Consider the following 13,275-nt stretch of genomic DNA (forward strand, 5'->3'; position numbering starts at 1 on the left):
CTGTAGCCAAGGAACTCTCATTTCCTGTTGTGGATTTCTGTCTTTTCCTCCTTAATGAATTGCAGATTATAAGACTCCACCTAGACTGTGCAGAGGAGCCTTTGCTTGATTTTTTTTTTTAACGTGTTTTTGAAACGTTGAATATAATCAAGCATGGTGTTCCAAGTCTGGCAAGCGGTCGGCTCTGGTTTCCTGACCCTCCTCTCACCCAGCTCCTCTGCTCCCCTGCCTGCTTCTCTTATTGCGGAAAAGTTCATTAGGAGCCACACAATGGCTTGGTTCGGAGATGCTGAAGGAGAACAATAGAACCTGGGCTTGGACCCTCTGGTGGATTCTCGCTGCTGAATAGGGCATGAAAACAACAAGCAGATGGTCTCTCCCTCCCTCCCTCCCTCCCACCCACCCACCCCAACCTCTGTGCAGTTTGATTGATGTCTACCTGGCAGCGAAGGCATGAGTGCGGCAGGCGCAAAGGGGCACGTTGGCACCGTGTCTTCCTCAGGAACGGGGCTCGGAGATGAGACGGTTCTGCTCGCCCCGTTGCCAAAGAGGGGGGGAGCCTGTTCCGCGCCGGCTTCCTCACTGGTGCACGTGGGATTTGCAAGCCCCTCTCCAAAGAACGAATCAGGGAGGAGGCAGTGAGCCGTGGTGGCGCAGGGGGGGGGGGCCGCCTTTGTTCTTCCCATGCCAGCTTCACCCAACAGGAGAGCCATTGTTTTCCTTGCTGGTGGAGGAGAAAATTGTTTGCCTGATGATGCCGTCTCCTGACCATCTGCTTGCAAGAGCGGCTGCTGTTGCTCTCTGGGTTTGTTGTCACTACCATCAACCCCCCCCCCCCCACGGGTGGGCAGCTTTCCTTTTTTATAATAATAATTTTTATTAAATTTTCCAAAAAAAATTTTAAACATGACACCCATCTTATATATAATACATAAAAACCGATTGACCATCTCGGCCTGTGACTTCCCTCCTCCTCAGCTAATGGTTTTCTTATTTATACTCTTAATATTGCGTGTATATATATATATATATATATCTGTGTCTCACTGCCTTTCCCTTTCGCTGGATTCCCCATGGAATAAATCTCACCCTCCCCATAGGATCCAAGAGGGAACAAGCTCCACATATCATAGAATCATAGAGTTGGAAGAGACCACAAGGGCCATCCAGTCCAACCCCCTGCTAATATTATATATGTGTATATATATATATATATATATATATATATATATATATACACACACACACACACACACACACATACATATACATACACACACACACACACACACACACACACACACTAATATTATAATATATTATAATATACTAAGGTTATAGTTTATAAAGTATAATATATACTCTAATATTGCAAAGCGGGTGGCGCTGTGGGTTAAACCACTGAGCCTAGGGCTTGCCGATCAGAAGGGCGGCGGTTCGAATCCCCGCGACGGGGTGAGCTCCCATTGCTCAGTCCCAGCTCCTGTCCACCTAGCAGTTCGAAAGCACGTCCAAGTGCAAATAGATAAATAGGTACCGCTCCGGCGGGAAGGTAAACGGCGTTTCCGTGCGCTGCTCTGGTTCGCCAGAAGCAGCTTAGTCCTGCTGGCCACATGACCCGGAAGCTGTACGCCGGCTCCCTCGGCCTATAGAGCGAGATGAGTGCCGCAACCCCAGAGTCGTCTGCGACTGGACCTAATCGTCAGGGGTCAGGGGGCACAGATTAATGATGCAAGATTGATTCGCCTTTGCGTGCAAGTTAAGCTGGGTTTCTGAAACCCGAATGGCTGCGTGATGCCCGGTAGAAGGGTAAAAGTACGCATGATCTCAGGTGGTATCTCAAGGTCTGCTCTCCTTCCTATCCAGGCATGTGGACTCGAGACCACTTTACACAGACTTCCTGAAGAAACTGCCTGGGGTTGTTAGAGGAGACTCCTTCAAGCCCACTGTGCTGCCAACTTTAATACCAACTACTACGCCTGGGCCCTGGAAAGTGATAGACAGGTGAGAACCGACTATGATGCTTCCAGTTCTTCTGCTCTCTCTTCTCGCTCAGCGCAGCCTTGTTTTTGCAGCACCTCCATCACTTCGCGGCTTATGAAGGCCCTGTCAGGGTTCGAAATCCCAAACTCACTAGCCGAGGGCCCTTCCTTTACAACGCTGTAGCTTTGCCGAATGCTTCTTGGCTGCCATCTGTGGATTTTCTAGTTATTCTCCTGTCCACCCCCTTGTCAGAATGGAGGCTTAAATTTGATAAATCCCCCCTTTGAATATAGTCCTCCCTTGGTTAGATTTAATCCTCTCTGATTTAGAAGTGGATTTCAGGTAGCTTCAAGCTAATTATAGTCTAGTTGTACTGATTACGGAGGAGCCTTTACCTCAAGATGTTACTCCGTCGCCATCTTGTATATCTGCCGAATGCTACAAAACAGATAAAGTAGCCTTGCGGTGCCCCTAATTTTTGAAAACTCCCTCCAGAAAATATTAATTTAAGTTGGAAAAGGATGATCCTTTAAAAAGAAAAAAAGAAAAACCAACCCTTCAGGCCAAGAGAAGAGAGCATTTTTCTTCATGAGGGAATTCTGATGCACAGGCTCAAGTTTCTTGGTGGGATAAGCTGCAAAGGCAAACAAGCAAGTCTTGCGGCATTCTGAAAACCAAGAGATTCATTATGACTTCAGGTGCTCGTGTTCTGGGGCCAACTTTATTGGGACTCAGGAGGCTTCTGCCGAGTCCTGTCCCACAAAAATTCACACCACAATTCAGCTGCTAGTCGCTGAGGTGCTTCCTTCTTCGTTTTTGCTACAGCAAACAGATAAGGATGGCCTCCTCTGGAGCACAGAAGAGACTGTGGGTGACTCTCTAGCGTCAGCCATCAGCTCTACTGAAGGCTCACTCCAAAGAGGTAACGGGAGATGCTGGGCAAAGGTCCCCCTTTCCCCTTCTCCAAAGTGGATTGTTGCAAATTCTGTGGCTCCAGTTGGCCGAAGGAGGAGCTGGATTTAGCCTTAAGGATCCGGTTGATGCTTCCTGTGCAAGTTATGTACAGTCGTACCTTGGTTTTCGAACAGCTTAGTTCTCAAACGTTTTGGCTCCCGAACGATTGAAACCCGGAAGTGACTGTTCCGGTTTTTGAACGTTCTTTAGGAAGCCAAACGCCCGGCGGGGTTTCCGCAGCTTCCGATTGGCTGCAGGAGCTTCCTGCAGCCAATCGGAAGCCGTGCTTTGGTTGTCGAATGGACTTCCGGAACGGATTCCATTCAACTTCCAAGGTCTAGCTGCCATGTTGAGCTCTCTTTTCTTTTTCTTTTTCTTTCTTTCTCTCTCTCTCTCTGCCACAGGAGAAAATTGTACATGGCTGACGTGGAATCTGCAGTGCTTTACACTCTAAGGAGAGAGGCAACACGATACGATATCATCGAGAAAGAGCAACTCTCCGCACTGAAGCAGTATGTGGCTCTATTGGTCAAGGTGAGCTCTGATGAAGTCTTTCATCCCGACGGATTCTTTCCTTGCCTCTCCTCCTTCTTCCTCATGGATCTTAGCTTCTGCATATACAGGTGAAACTCAAAAAATTAGAATATCGTGGAAAAGTCCATTTATGTAAGCAACTGTTTTCATTAGCTACTGGAGTTTAATATATGAGATAGACTCATGACATGCAAAGCGAGATACGTCAAGCCTTTGTTTGTTATAATTGTGATGGTTATGGCGTACAGCTGATGAAAACCCCAAGTTAACAATTTCCTGTATACCTGAAGGAGCGTCTCCACCCCCATCATTCAGCCCGGACACTGAGATCCAGCGCCGAGGGCCTTCTGGCGGTTCGCTCACTGCGAGAAGCAAAGCTACAAGGAACCAGGCAGAGGGCCTTCTCGGTAGTGGCGCCTGCCCTGTGGAACGCCCTCCCATCACAGGTCAAGGAGATAAACAATGTCAAGCCTTTGCTTGTTATAATTGTGATGGTTATGGCGTGCAGCTGATGAAAACCCCAAAGTTGAAATTGTTAATTTGGGGTTCTCGTCAGCTGTACGCCATAATCATCACAATTATAACAAATAAAGGCTTGACATACCTCGCTTTGCATGTCACGAGTCTATCTCATATATTAGTTTCACCTTTTAAGTTGAATTACTGAAATAAACGAACCTTTCCACAATATTCTAATTTCACCTGTATACAGACTTGCCTCCCTGTTATCTCGGTAGTGACTTTTGTTTTTGTTTTTTAATGTTATGTGAGGGCTACTAATCTAATTCTGGGTTTCTTCTTTTTATTCTTAAAAGTCACATGTCAAATGTCCTCTTTTCTCATGAGACAAAAGCAATAACTTCGCAGTTGTCATTATTTTGTGAAGTCTTTCTGAGGGGGATGTGGGCTTTGACAGGGACATGCGAGTTTGCATAATATGTCGGTGGCGGTTGCACCTACAGAGAGGAAGCAAGAGGGAGGGGGCCACAAAGGTCTTAGAGCCAGTGTGGTGTAGTGGTTAAGAGCTGTAGACACGTAATCTGGTGAACCGGGTTCGCTTCCCCGCTCTTCCACAGGCAGCTGCTGGGTGACCTTGGGCTAGTCACACTTCTCTGAAGTCTCTCAGCCCCACTCACCTCACAGAGTGTTTGTTGTGGGGGAGGAAGGGAAAGGAGGATGTTAGCCGCTTGGAGACTCCTTTGGGTAGTGATAAAGCGGGATATCAAATCCAAACTCTTCTTAAACCAGATTGGGTGAGTCTTACCAATCAAGTCTGTGGTTGAGGGAAATCTGAGACATGGGATGTGTATGTTTCCGTTGAAAACAAAACCACAACAGAAGAAGGAAACTGAGGGAAAGATGAAGCGATTTCCTCAAGCCTCTGAGAACTTGTAAGGAATATTTTGAGGGTGGGATTAAGGCAAGGGAAATTCCTTGCCTATCCGCAGAACTGCTTGCTATACAATATTTTTATAGCCATAAAATCTTCAAATTTAGGGTTGGCAAACTTCTAGCATGTTACAGCACAGCCGGGGGAGCAACATATAGCCGTGAGTTCTTTAACCCGTCCCCTTTCCTGAAACTCCCCCTTCAGGAGGCCCGAACTGGGAACAAGGTGCACTGCAACATTTTGACGCAGATCCTATTTTGTTTGATTGTAGTCATGATTGTTCCATCTCCGTGGTTCCAAACGTGGAGCGAATCGTATCAGCTTTGTTATATAGCACAGAATCCGGAGTTTTGAAAACTTTAGCTTCCACCCTTCTTAAAAAAGAAGGAAAAGGAAAAGGATTCTTGACCTTGTATTCTGTGGGCTTCAACGTTTAGGGAGTAGAGTTTCTGCTATACATTTTCTTCCCTGGCCTTCAGTCTTGTCACATTAGCCAAGCTTCTCTACAGTCTCTCAGTCACCCTCTTTGCCACCAAAGCCTCTTCCATTGAGATTATCACACGGTTTTGCTCTGGTTGTGACAAGAGTGTCGTAATAACAAAACCACAGAAGAGTTAACGTGGCTTCTGAAAGTCACTTTTGTTTTGTTTTGTTTGTTTTGCTGCAATAAATCTTTCAAACCCTGGTATCGAAAGGCCATAAAACGCAAGAGGGTACAGCCTGTGACATTTATTTTCAAAGCTCTTAAGTTATAGCTCAGGTTTGTATTTGACCTTTGCATACGAATGTTACAGCCTGCAGGCTCTTTTGCTCTGAGTGCTTTCTGGAGTCTCTCCCTCTCCCTCTCCCTCCCTCTCCCTTTGTCCCTGTGTTATGTGAGTATTTTGACATTCTAGCCAGAGCCGGCCCACTGATGAGGCAGGGTGAAGCACCTGCCTCAGGCAGCAGAAGCACAAAGTTAGATAATTTATTTATTGATTTAAATAAGACAATAATACCATATTTTCTGGCGTATAAGACAACATCACCTTGCCGACAAAGGTCCGTATAGTTAAAGCAAAGACATCACCTTGCCGACAAAGGTCCGTATAGTTAAAGCTATGGTTTTCCCAGTAGCAATGTATGGAAATGAGAGCTGGACCATAAAGAAGACTGATCACCGAAGAATTGATGCTTTTGAATTATGGTGCTGGAGGAGACTCTTGAGAGTCCCGTGGACTGCAAGAAGATCAAACCTATCCATTCTTAAAGAAATCAGCCCTGAGTGCTCACTAGAAGGACAGATCCTGAAGTTGAGGCTCCAGTACTTTGCCCACCTCATGAGGAGAGAAGACTCCCTGGAAAAGACCCTGATGTTGGGAAAGATGGAGGGCACAAGGAGAAGGGGACGACAGAGGATGAGATGGTTGGACATTGTTCTCAAAGCAACTGGCATGAGTTTGGCCAAACTGCGAGAGGCAGTGAAGGATAGGCATGCCTGACGTGCTCTGGTCCATGGGGTCACAAAGAGTCGGACACGACTGAACGACTGAACATCAACAACAACAAGACGACTGGGCGTATAAGACGACCCCCAAATTTTCCAGTTAAAATATAGAGTTTGAGATATACTCGACCGCAGATTCTCCACCCAGCGTATAAGACGACCCCCGACTTTTGAGAAGATTTTCCTGGATTAAAAAGTAGTCTTATACGCCAGAATATACAGTAATCTTAAGACTTGAGACAGAGAATCTACCTGCAGCTAATGGGTCCAAACACCAGAGGGGGAGATGGTGAAAAATAGATGAGTTAAAGCCAAACGTTTCGGATTGTTTGCGTCCCTGCTTTTGCCAACCCAAAATGTGATCTCATTCTCTCCTTCCCTGCTATATCAGATATTTCCGGGGTATTGCAGTGGTCTCCCTCTCTGCAATTTGGTGGCAATACGTCGCCTGTGTCTGAAGTTGTGAGGTTTCAAAGCTGAAACCGTAAATCACGCGAGGCCAAATAGTACACCACGTGCCTCTTTTGTGGTTACGAAGCAAAACGAGGAGAGGAGGGAAATTGCTGGCAAGGTTTTGGCTGGCTGGAGCCTTGTCCCAGAAGTTAAATGCTTGTCACCAGCCTGAGTAGTCTCTTACAGAAACTGTGGCGTATGTGTCGAGAGAAGGAAGGATATGCTGCCAAGGGAATGAAGATAGGAAAGGATGGAGCGGGGATGCCTTAAGAGGCAGGTGGTGTTGGGAGGAAAAATAGGTGCTGAAATAGAATTTACATCCATCAAGTTATCTGTGTGTCTCTTCTCTCCCCCCCCCCCGCGCACCGTTGCCACGAATGAATGCCATTCTCTCCAACCCTAATCAAAGCAGGAACGGAAACAAGGGGGCTCTGTGGTGCCCTGAGCATCAGTGTGTCCCCCACCCCCCCACCTGCAGAGTAAGGGGACAGAGGCTGAAAGATGGAAGTGGAGGGTGGGGGGCACGGAAGCAACATTTCAGCTGTTCACAATATGCGAGGCTGTACGGCTTCAACGCTTTTTAGTGGATGAGGGGTTGGAAGTGTGGAATGATTAGGAACGTGGATGAGGATATATTGTCAGATATATCCTATCCCAGCTTGTGTTAGCAAGCTCCAAACTTAGCAGAGTTTCATTCCCTTTTAAAACAGACACACACCAGGTGCGCTTGCACAGGCTTGCCAAAGCCTAAAATAATATATATATTCCTGGTATAATTCCCCTATATCGCTCCTAAAAGACTGCACACGACACAATGTATCTTAAATAAATAAAAAGAGTTTACTCAAATTACTTCCTGAGTTACACAGCGTTTCTCAGAAGGCAGGCATGTTTAGTAAAAGTATTTACATGTGGTTGCTACTTCCATAGGGAAAAGTAGCTCCCTTTGTTCTCTTGGCTGAGAGCCCGGAGAACATGCTTGTTGCTCATTGAAGAGACGAGGAGAGAATGGTGACTGGTCTTGGGATCTTGTTCCCAGGTGAGACCACACCTACTTCTGGTTACAGAGGAAATTAACTCAGTCCAGGTAGCAGGAAGTTGTGCCTGGAGGACTGAGTTACCTTCATGTCCACTCTAGCAATGTTGAGTTTGACTGCTCTCTGTTTACATCCCACAGTAAGACTGTTAAGTCTTACTGTGCTGGCCCCAGGGGTTTGTCCGTGAAGCGAGGTCCAAGTCCAGTCCTGGGTCTAGGGGTCCAAAGGAGGTCAGTCCGGCGGGGAGCGAGGCAGGGAGCAGGTCAAGGTCCAAGGCAGGTGCAGGCACGAGGTTGCAGGTTGAGCATACGCTTGCAACTAAGTTGCTCTTGCAACTAAGTTGCTCACGCAACTTGGGCTGGGTCTGGCTGGCTTTTATCTGGCCCTATGCTTAGGGCGGCCCCGATCCTCCGGAGACTCGCCTCTCCTCCGGGCCTGGAGGCGAGCACTCCTCCTGAAAGCACTTAGCTCTCTTCGCCTCTCTGTCCTGAGCCTCTGCAGCTCAGGAGAGGCTGGTGGGTTACTGGATCCAGGGGATGCCTCAGCTTCCTCTGAAGAGGCTGGGAGTGGGGCACCTGCAGGCAACGGGTCCTCCCTCCCATCAGGAGTCAGAGCAGACTCTGCTGATGCCTGCACCTGGGGATCCAGCACAGGTGGGGATCCTTCAGGCTCAAGCCCTGGCCCCGGCTCAGCTGGTTCTGGAGGCGGGGAATCCTGTGCAGGCTGGGATCCCTCAGGTTCAGCATCAGAGTCTGACTCCCAGGCCATCACACTTACCTTAAGCAAGGGATGGCGAACCCATGGCTCTCTCTCTCCCACTCCGCATATTGGTAGACTTCCACCTCCCCCATCAGCCCCAACCATTGGCTGTTCCGGCTGGTGGCTGAAATCCATCAACAATTGGAAGGTAACAGATTCTGCATTCCCTGTCTTAAATTAAGGGGTTTTTTTTGGCCCTAGAATGAAAATATGCTTATGCCCCCGCCAGCTGTGGATTTATTATATCAGCTTTGTTCTTCTGACAATGAGAGCTGGAGTCCACCAAAGTTTATGGCGTGAACAGATCTTGTAGACAATAAAGTGCTACAAGATTCTTGCATGGATTTATACACACACACACACACACACACACACACACTACCTATAAAAGATCACGTACAGATTGTTAGCATAAAGACATGATGGCACCAGCCCTTTCCTTAAAAGTAAGCGGCCCTAACAGAGAAGAAGGAATAATAATAATAATAATAATAATAATAATAATAATAATAATAATAATAATTTATTTATACCCCGCCCATCTGGCTGAGTTTCCCCAGCCACTTTGGGCGGCTCCCAATCAAGTGTTAAAAACAATGATCATGATTGTGCATGTTAATTATGCTTCATACTTAATGAAATCAACTCACATATGAACAAAATTATATACCTGCTGTTAGGTATCACGATGCATACTAATTGATTTATCTTAAAACATTAACACTGAAACAAAGTCAGTAACTACACCTGCCCAAACATAGCAGAACCCTTCCCATTGGCTGGTGCTGATCCAGTTATCATTAAGGTCACAGCAATTTGTCAAGTCACTTTGACTAGGCGTTTGACCACCCTTCAGACATTTTCCAATCGCATTCTCCTTTCAACACAGGATAAAAAAGCCAGGATATACCGAGGGCTGATTGCAGCAACGTGCCGATTCTGTAGGTTCCCCCTCTCCGTGATTGAAAACAGTCATAAATGCAGGAAGAATAAAATTGCAAGAGAATAAAATAGCAACCGTAGTAATCATATAGGAAGCTTTTAAAAAAAGAATAATGAATGGCGTAAAATAAATTCCAATACTGCACAAGGTTCATACCAAATAGTCATGCACGCTGCCAAACAAACTCATATTTAGTGGGGACGTGCCAACCGTGAAATTGTTGGGTCGTGTAAATCGCAAAATAAATAAATAAATATTTATTTATTTAGTAACAGGCTGTTTAGCTGCCCTTCCGGGAAAAGCGCGACAGGGATGAAAGCAACAGTTTTGTGCCCGATGCAACGTGTGCTGCAAGATCTGGCCACTAGATGGAGCAGTCTTACTAGGATCCAACCACAGTATTAAACTAATTATTGCTCTTGAATTTTCTCTCATCCAGTAGTTGAGTTTCTCTCTCCCACCCACCCCAACGCACCCAGCCACTGTTCACGCTTGAAAAATCTAAAGTATGAAAAGTTTAACCATGTAATGATTTGTGCTTGTAATTGGAAAATCTTATAAATTTTTAATTAAAAAAAGAAAAGAAAAATCTAAAGTTCTGGAGGACCCGTAGCTTTGCATCTATAAGATCCTAGGTTCAGGCCCCAACATCACTGCTTCAAAAGGCAATTGGGTAGCAGGGTCGGGGAGAGCCGTGCCTGAGATCCTAAGAGAGCTGCTGCCCTCATCTGGCCCTGCTTCAGTCTATTTCTGCATGGGGTAACTTTGCAAGAACAGATTACTTAGGAAAGATAGGAATCAAGCGAAAAGGAGTATTTCCCTAGGTTGGTTCGTTGGTTGTTAAACCCAGTGTATTGGAAGTTAATGGCTGCTCTCCTGATGTTGGGAAAGATGGAGGGCACAAGGAGAAGGGGACGGCAGAGGACGAGATGGTTGGACAGTGTTCTCGAAGACACCAACATGACTCTGACCAAACTGCGTCAGGCAGTGGAAGACAGGAGTGCTTGGCGTGCTCTGGGGTCACAAAAAGTCGGACACGACTAAACAACTAAACAACAACAACTCCTGTTTAGAAAAAGTTGCACCCCGTGATTGGTTAGCAAAGCAGATATATCTGCAGAACTTTCATGAATAGCAACAGAGGGTTCTTAATACCCTTTTATTCATCCTCCCAATCAATTTTCCTGTTTCCTTCCCTCCTTCCCTCCTTCCCCCTCTCCTCCCCCGTTCAACCTGTCAATTCCCCACTTGTCTGTCTTCCTTCCTGTGACATGCCCCCCCAATCTCTCTCTCTCTCTCCCCCCCCCCTCTCCATCGCCTCTTTGAGAGCTCTTTGGCCCCCTCTCCCTGGAGTGCTTGTGGTTTTAAAGTGCTGATGCTAATCGGATTTGAGTTGACTTATTGTCAAAGTAGCTTTGCGTGTTCCTTGGAGACTATTTTGGAGTTACGACCAAGATTCGTATCTTGGCCGCTGGCCCGCAGGGGCCGGCTTGTTTGCTTATTGCAGCATCTAAGGATACAAAATGAACAGAAGGATCTCCCTGTGTTAGCCGTGGCTAAGATGAATTCGGACAGGGAATTCCCACATCGCCCGAAGGAAAGCAGCGGGAGAGCGGGATGCAAGCAGAGAGCAGGGTGGGGCTCCTCCGTGCCTTCTGCCGCACCAGGTTTGAGGAATTCCAGCTTCCAACAGTTGGACAGGGAGGAAGGACTTGGAGCACAGCGATCCGCAGGCAGGCAGAAGGGAAAACCCAAGGATAGGTTCGTGGCTTCCATTAGTAATAAGTTGCAGCAGCCATTGGGACTATGCCCATTGGAATGGTCTCCCTCAAGAGGTGGTGGACTCTCCTTCCTTGGAGGCTTTTAAGCAGAGGTTGGGTGGTCATCTGTCCTGGATGCTTTAGCTGCGATTCCTGCATTGCAGGGGGTTGGACTAGATGACTCTGGGGGTACCTTCCAACTCTACCATTCTAGGATTCCATTGGCTGTGGTGCAGGATGAGCTCTCCGGGGTCCCCAGATCCTCAGGACTGGAAGGTTTTTGACCTAGAATCATAGAATCATAGAGTTGGAAGAGACCACCAGGGCCATCCAGTCCAACCCCTTGCCAAGCAGGAAACACCATCAAAGCATTCCTGACAGATGGTTGTCAAGCCTCCGCTTAAAGACCTCCAAAGAAGGAGACTCCACCACACTCGGTTAAGAGCGGTAGACTAGTAATCTGGGGAACCGGGTTCGCGTCTCCACTCCTCCACATGCAGCTGCTGGGTGACCTTGGGCTAGTCACACTTCTCTGAAGTCTTTCAGCCCCACTCACCTCACAGAGTGTTTGTTGTGGCGGAGGAAGGGAAAGGAGAATGTTAGCCGCTTGGAGACTCCTTTGGGTAGTGAAAAGCGGGATATCAAATCCAAACTCTTCTTCTTCTTCTTCTTCAGCAAATTCCACTGCCGAACAGCTCTCACTGTCAGGAAGTTCTTCCTAATGTTTAAGTGGAATCTTCTTTCTTGTAGTTTGAATCCATTGCCCCGTGTCCGCTTCTCTGGAGCAGCAGAAAACAACCTTTCTCCCTCCTCTATATGACATCCTTTGATATATTTGAACATGGCTATCATGTCACCCCTTAACCTTCTCTTCTCCAGGCTAAACATACCCAGCTCCCTAAGCCGTTCCTCATAAGGCATCGTTTCCAGGCCTTTGACCATTTTGGTTGCCCTCTTCTGGACACGTTCCAGCTTGTCAGTATCCGGACCTGTGGAGTCAAACTGCCCGTCACCTCTGCTGTGACTGGCAGGGCTCGGTAGCTGGACCTCTGCAATATCTGACACTGGGAGTAAACAGCAGCTGCAAGCAGCCTGGGGCTCCTTCACCATCAAGGAGACCTCTGACCCCTGCCGGGACGATGCAAAGCAACTGGATTGATAGCAGCAGCAGTGAGTGAGGGGATGGAGTACCAGTGGGGGCACCATAGCGAGGTCACGGGAGCTCTGGGCTGGCAGAAACTGCAGGCCCAGATGCCGCCAACCCAGAGCTCCTCCGACTTCTGTATCTTCAGCCTCCCTGCCTTCCTGCTGAAAACAGCACCCCTGCTGTTGGGAGGATGTCACTACAACTCTACTTTCCATCTCACTGCTGCTGTTTGGTCTGCATTTAATTAATTAATTAATAATAATAATAATAATTATAATAATTATTATTATTTTAAAATTTATATCCTGCCCATTCCCCAGCCAATCTGGGCGCCTTACAACATATATAAAAAAAACAACAAAACATCAAACAGTGAAAAACAAAATATCCTATACGAGCAACAAACAAACCAATAAATCAGTAGAAACCAATAACAACAACAGTAATAACAATAATAATAATAATAAACAGTTTACAGTTATACCCAGATTAAAATAACCGCCGACCCCAACTAAACATTTAACCAACATTAACCTGATGAAAACAAAACCCCGAGGAACCAAAATCAGAACCGCTCGAATTATTTTAAAACATTTTAGCCAGTTGCCCCAACCCAAGAGCGCATGCATGAGAAAATGATGTGGAGGCAGATGGAGCCCGAGGACTCCCGACGACTGTTGGGGAGATTCCTTTTTAACACCTGGCAAAGCTCTGGTCAATTTCTGGAATACGGCTATTAGGCATGACCACACCTCCCATTGATCCAAGCTAGATTTGCACAGTGGAGCTTAGGTTTTTGAAAGAGCAGTCCATGTTCATCCTGATGAAC

The 13,275-nt window shown here is 46.8% G+C and overlaps 1 protein-coding gene across 1 annotated transcript in view; it reads left to right on the forward strand.

Moving 5' to 3' along the window:
* Nucleotides 1–13,275, forward strand: part of QSOX1 (quiescin sulfhydryl oxidase 1) — an 84,496-nt gene that overhangs the window by 55,166 nt on the left and 16,055 nt on the right. Inside the window, exons 7-8 of the mRNA XM_033151310.1 lie at nt 1,867–2,004; nt 3,342–3,471. Coding sequence (XP_033007201.1) covers nt 1,867–2,004; nt 3,342–3,471 — 268 coding nt within the window. The remainder of the gene's footprint in view (nt 1–1,866; nt 2,005–3,341; nt 3,472–13,275) is intronic.

The sequence above is a fragment of the Lacerta agilis genome, chromosome 6 (assembly GCF_009819535.1).
Source record: "Lacerta agilis isolate rLacAgi1 chromosome 6, rLacAgi1.pri, whole genome shotgun sequence".
Taxonomy (NCBI): domain Eukaryota; kingdom Metazoa; phylum Chordata; class Lepidosauria; order Squamata; family Lacertidae; genus Lacerta; species Lacerta agilis.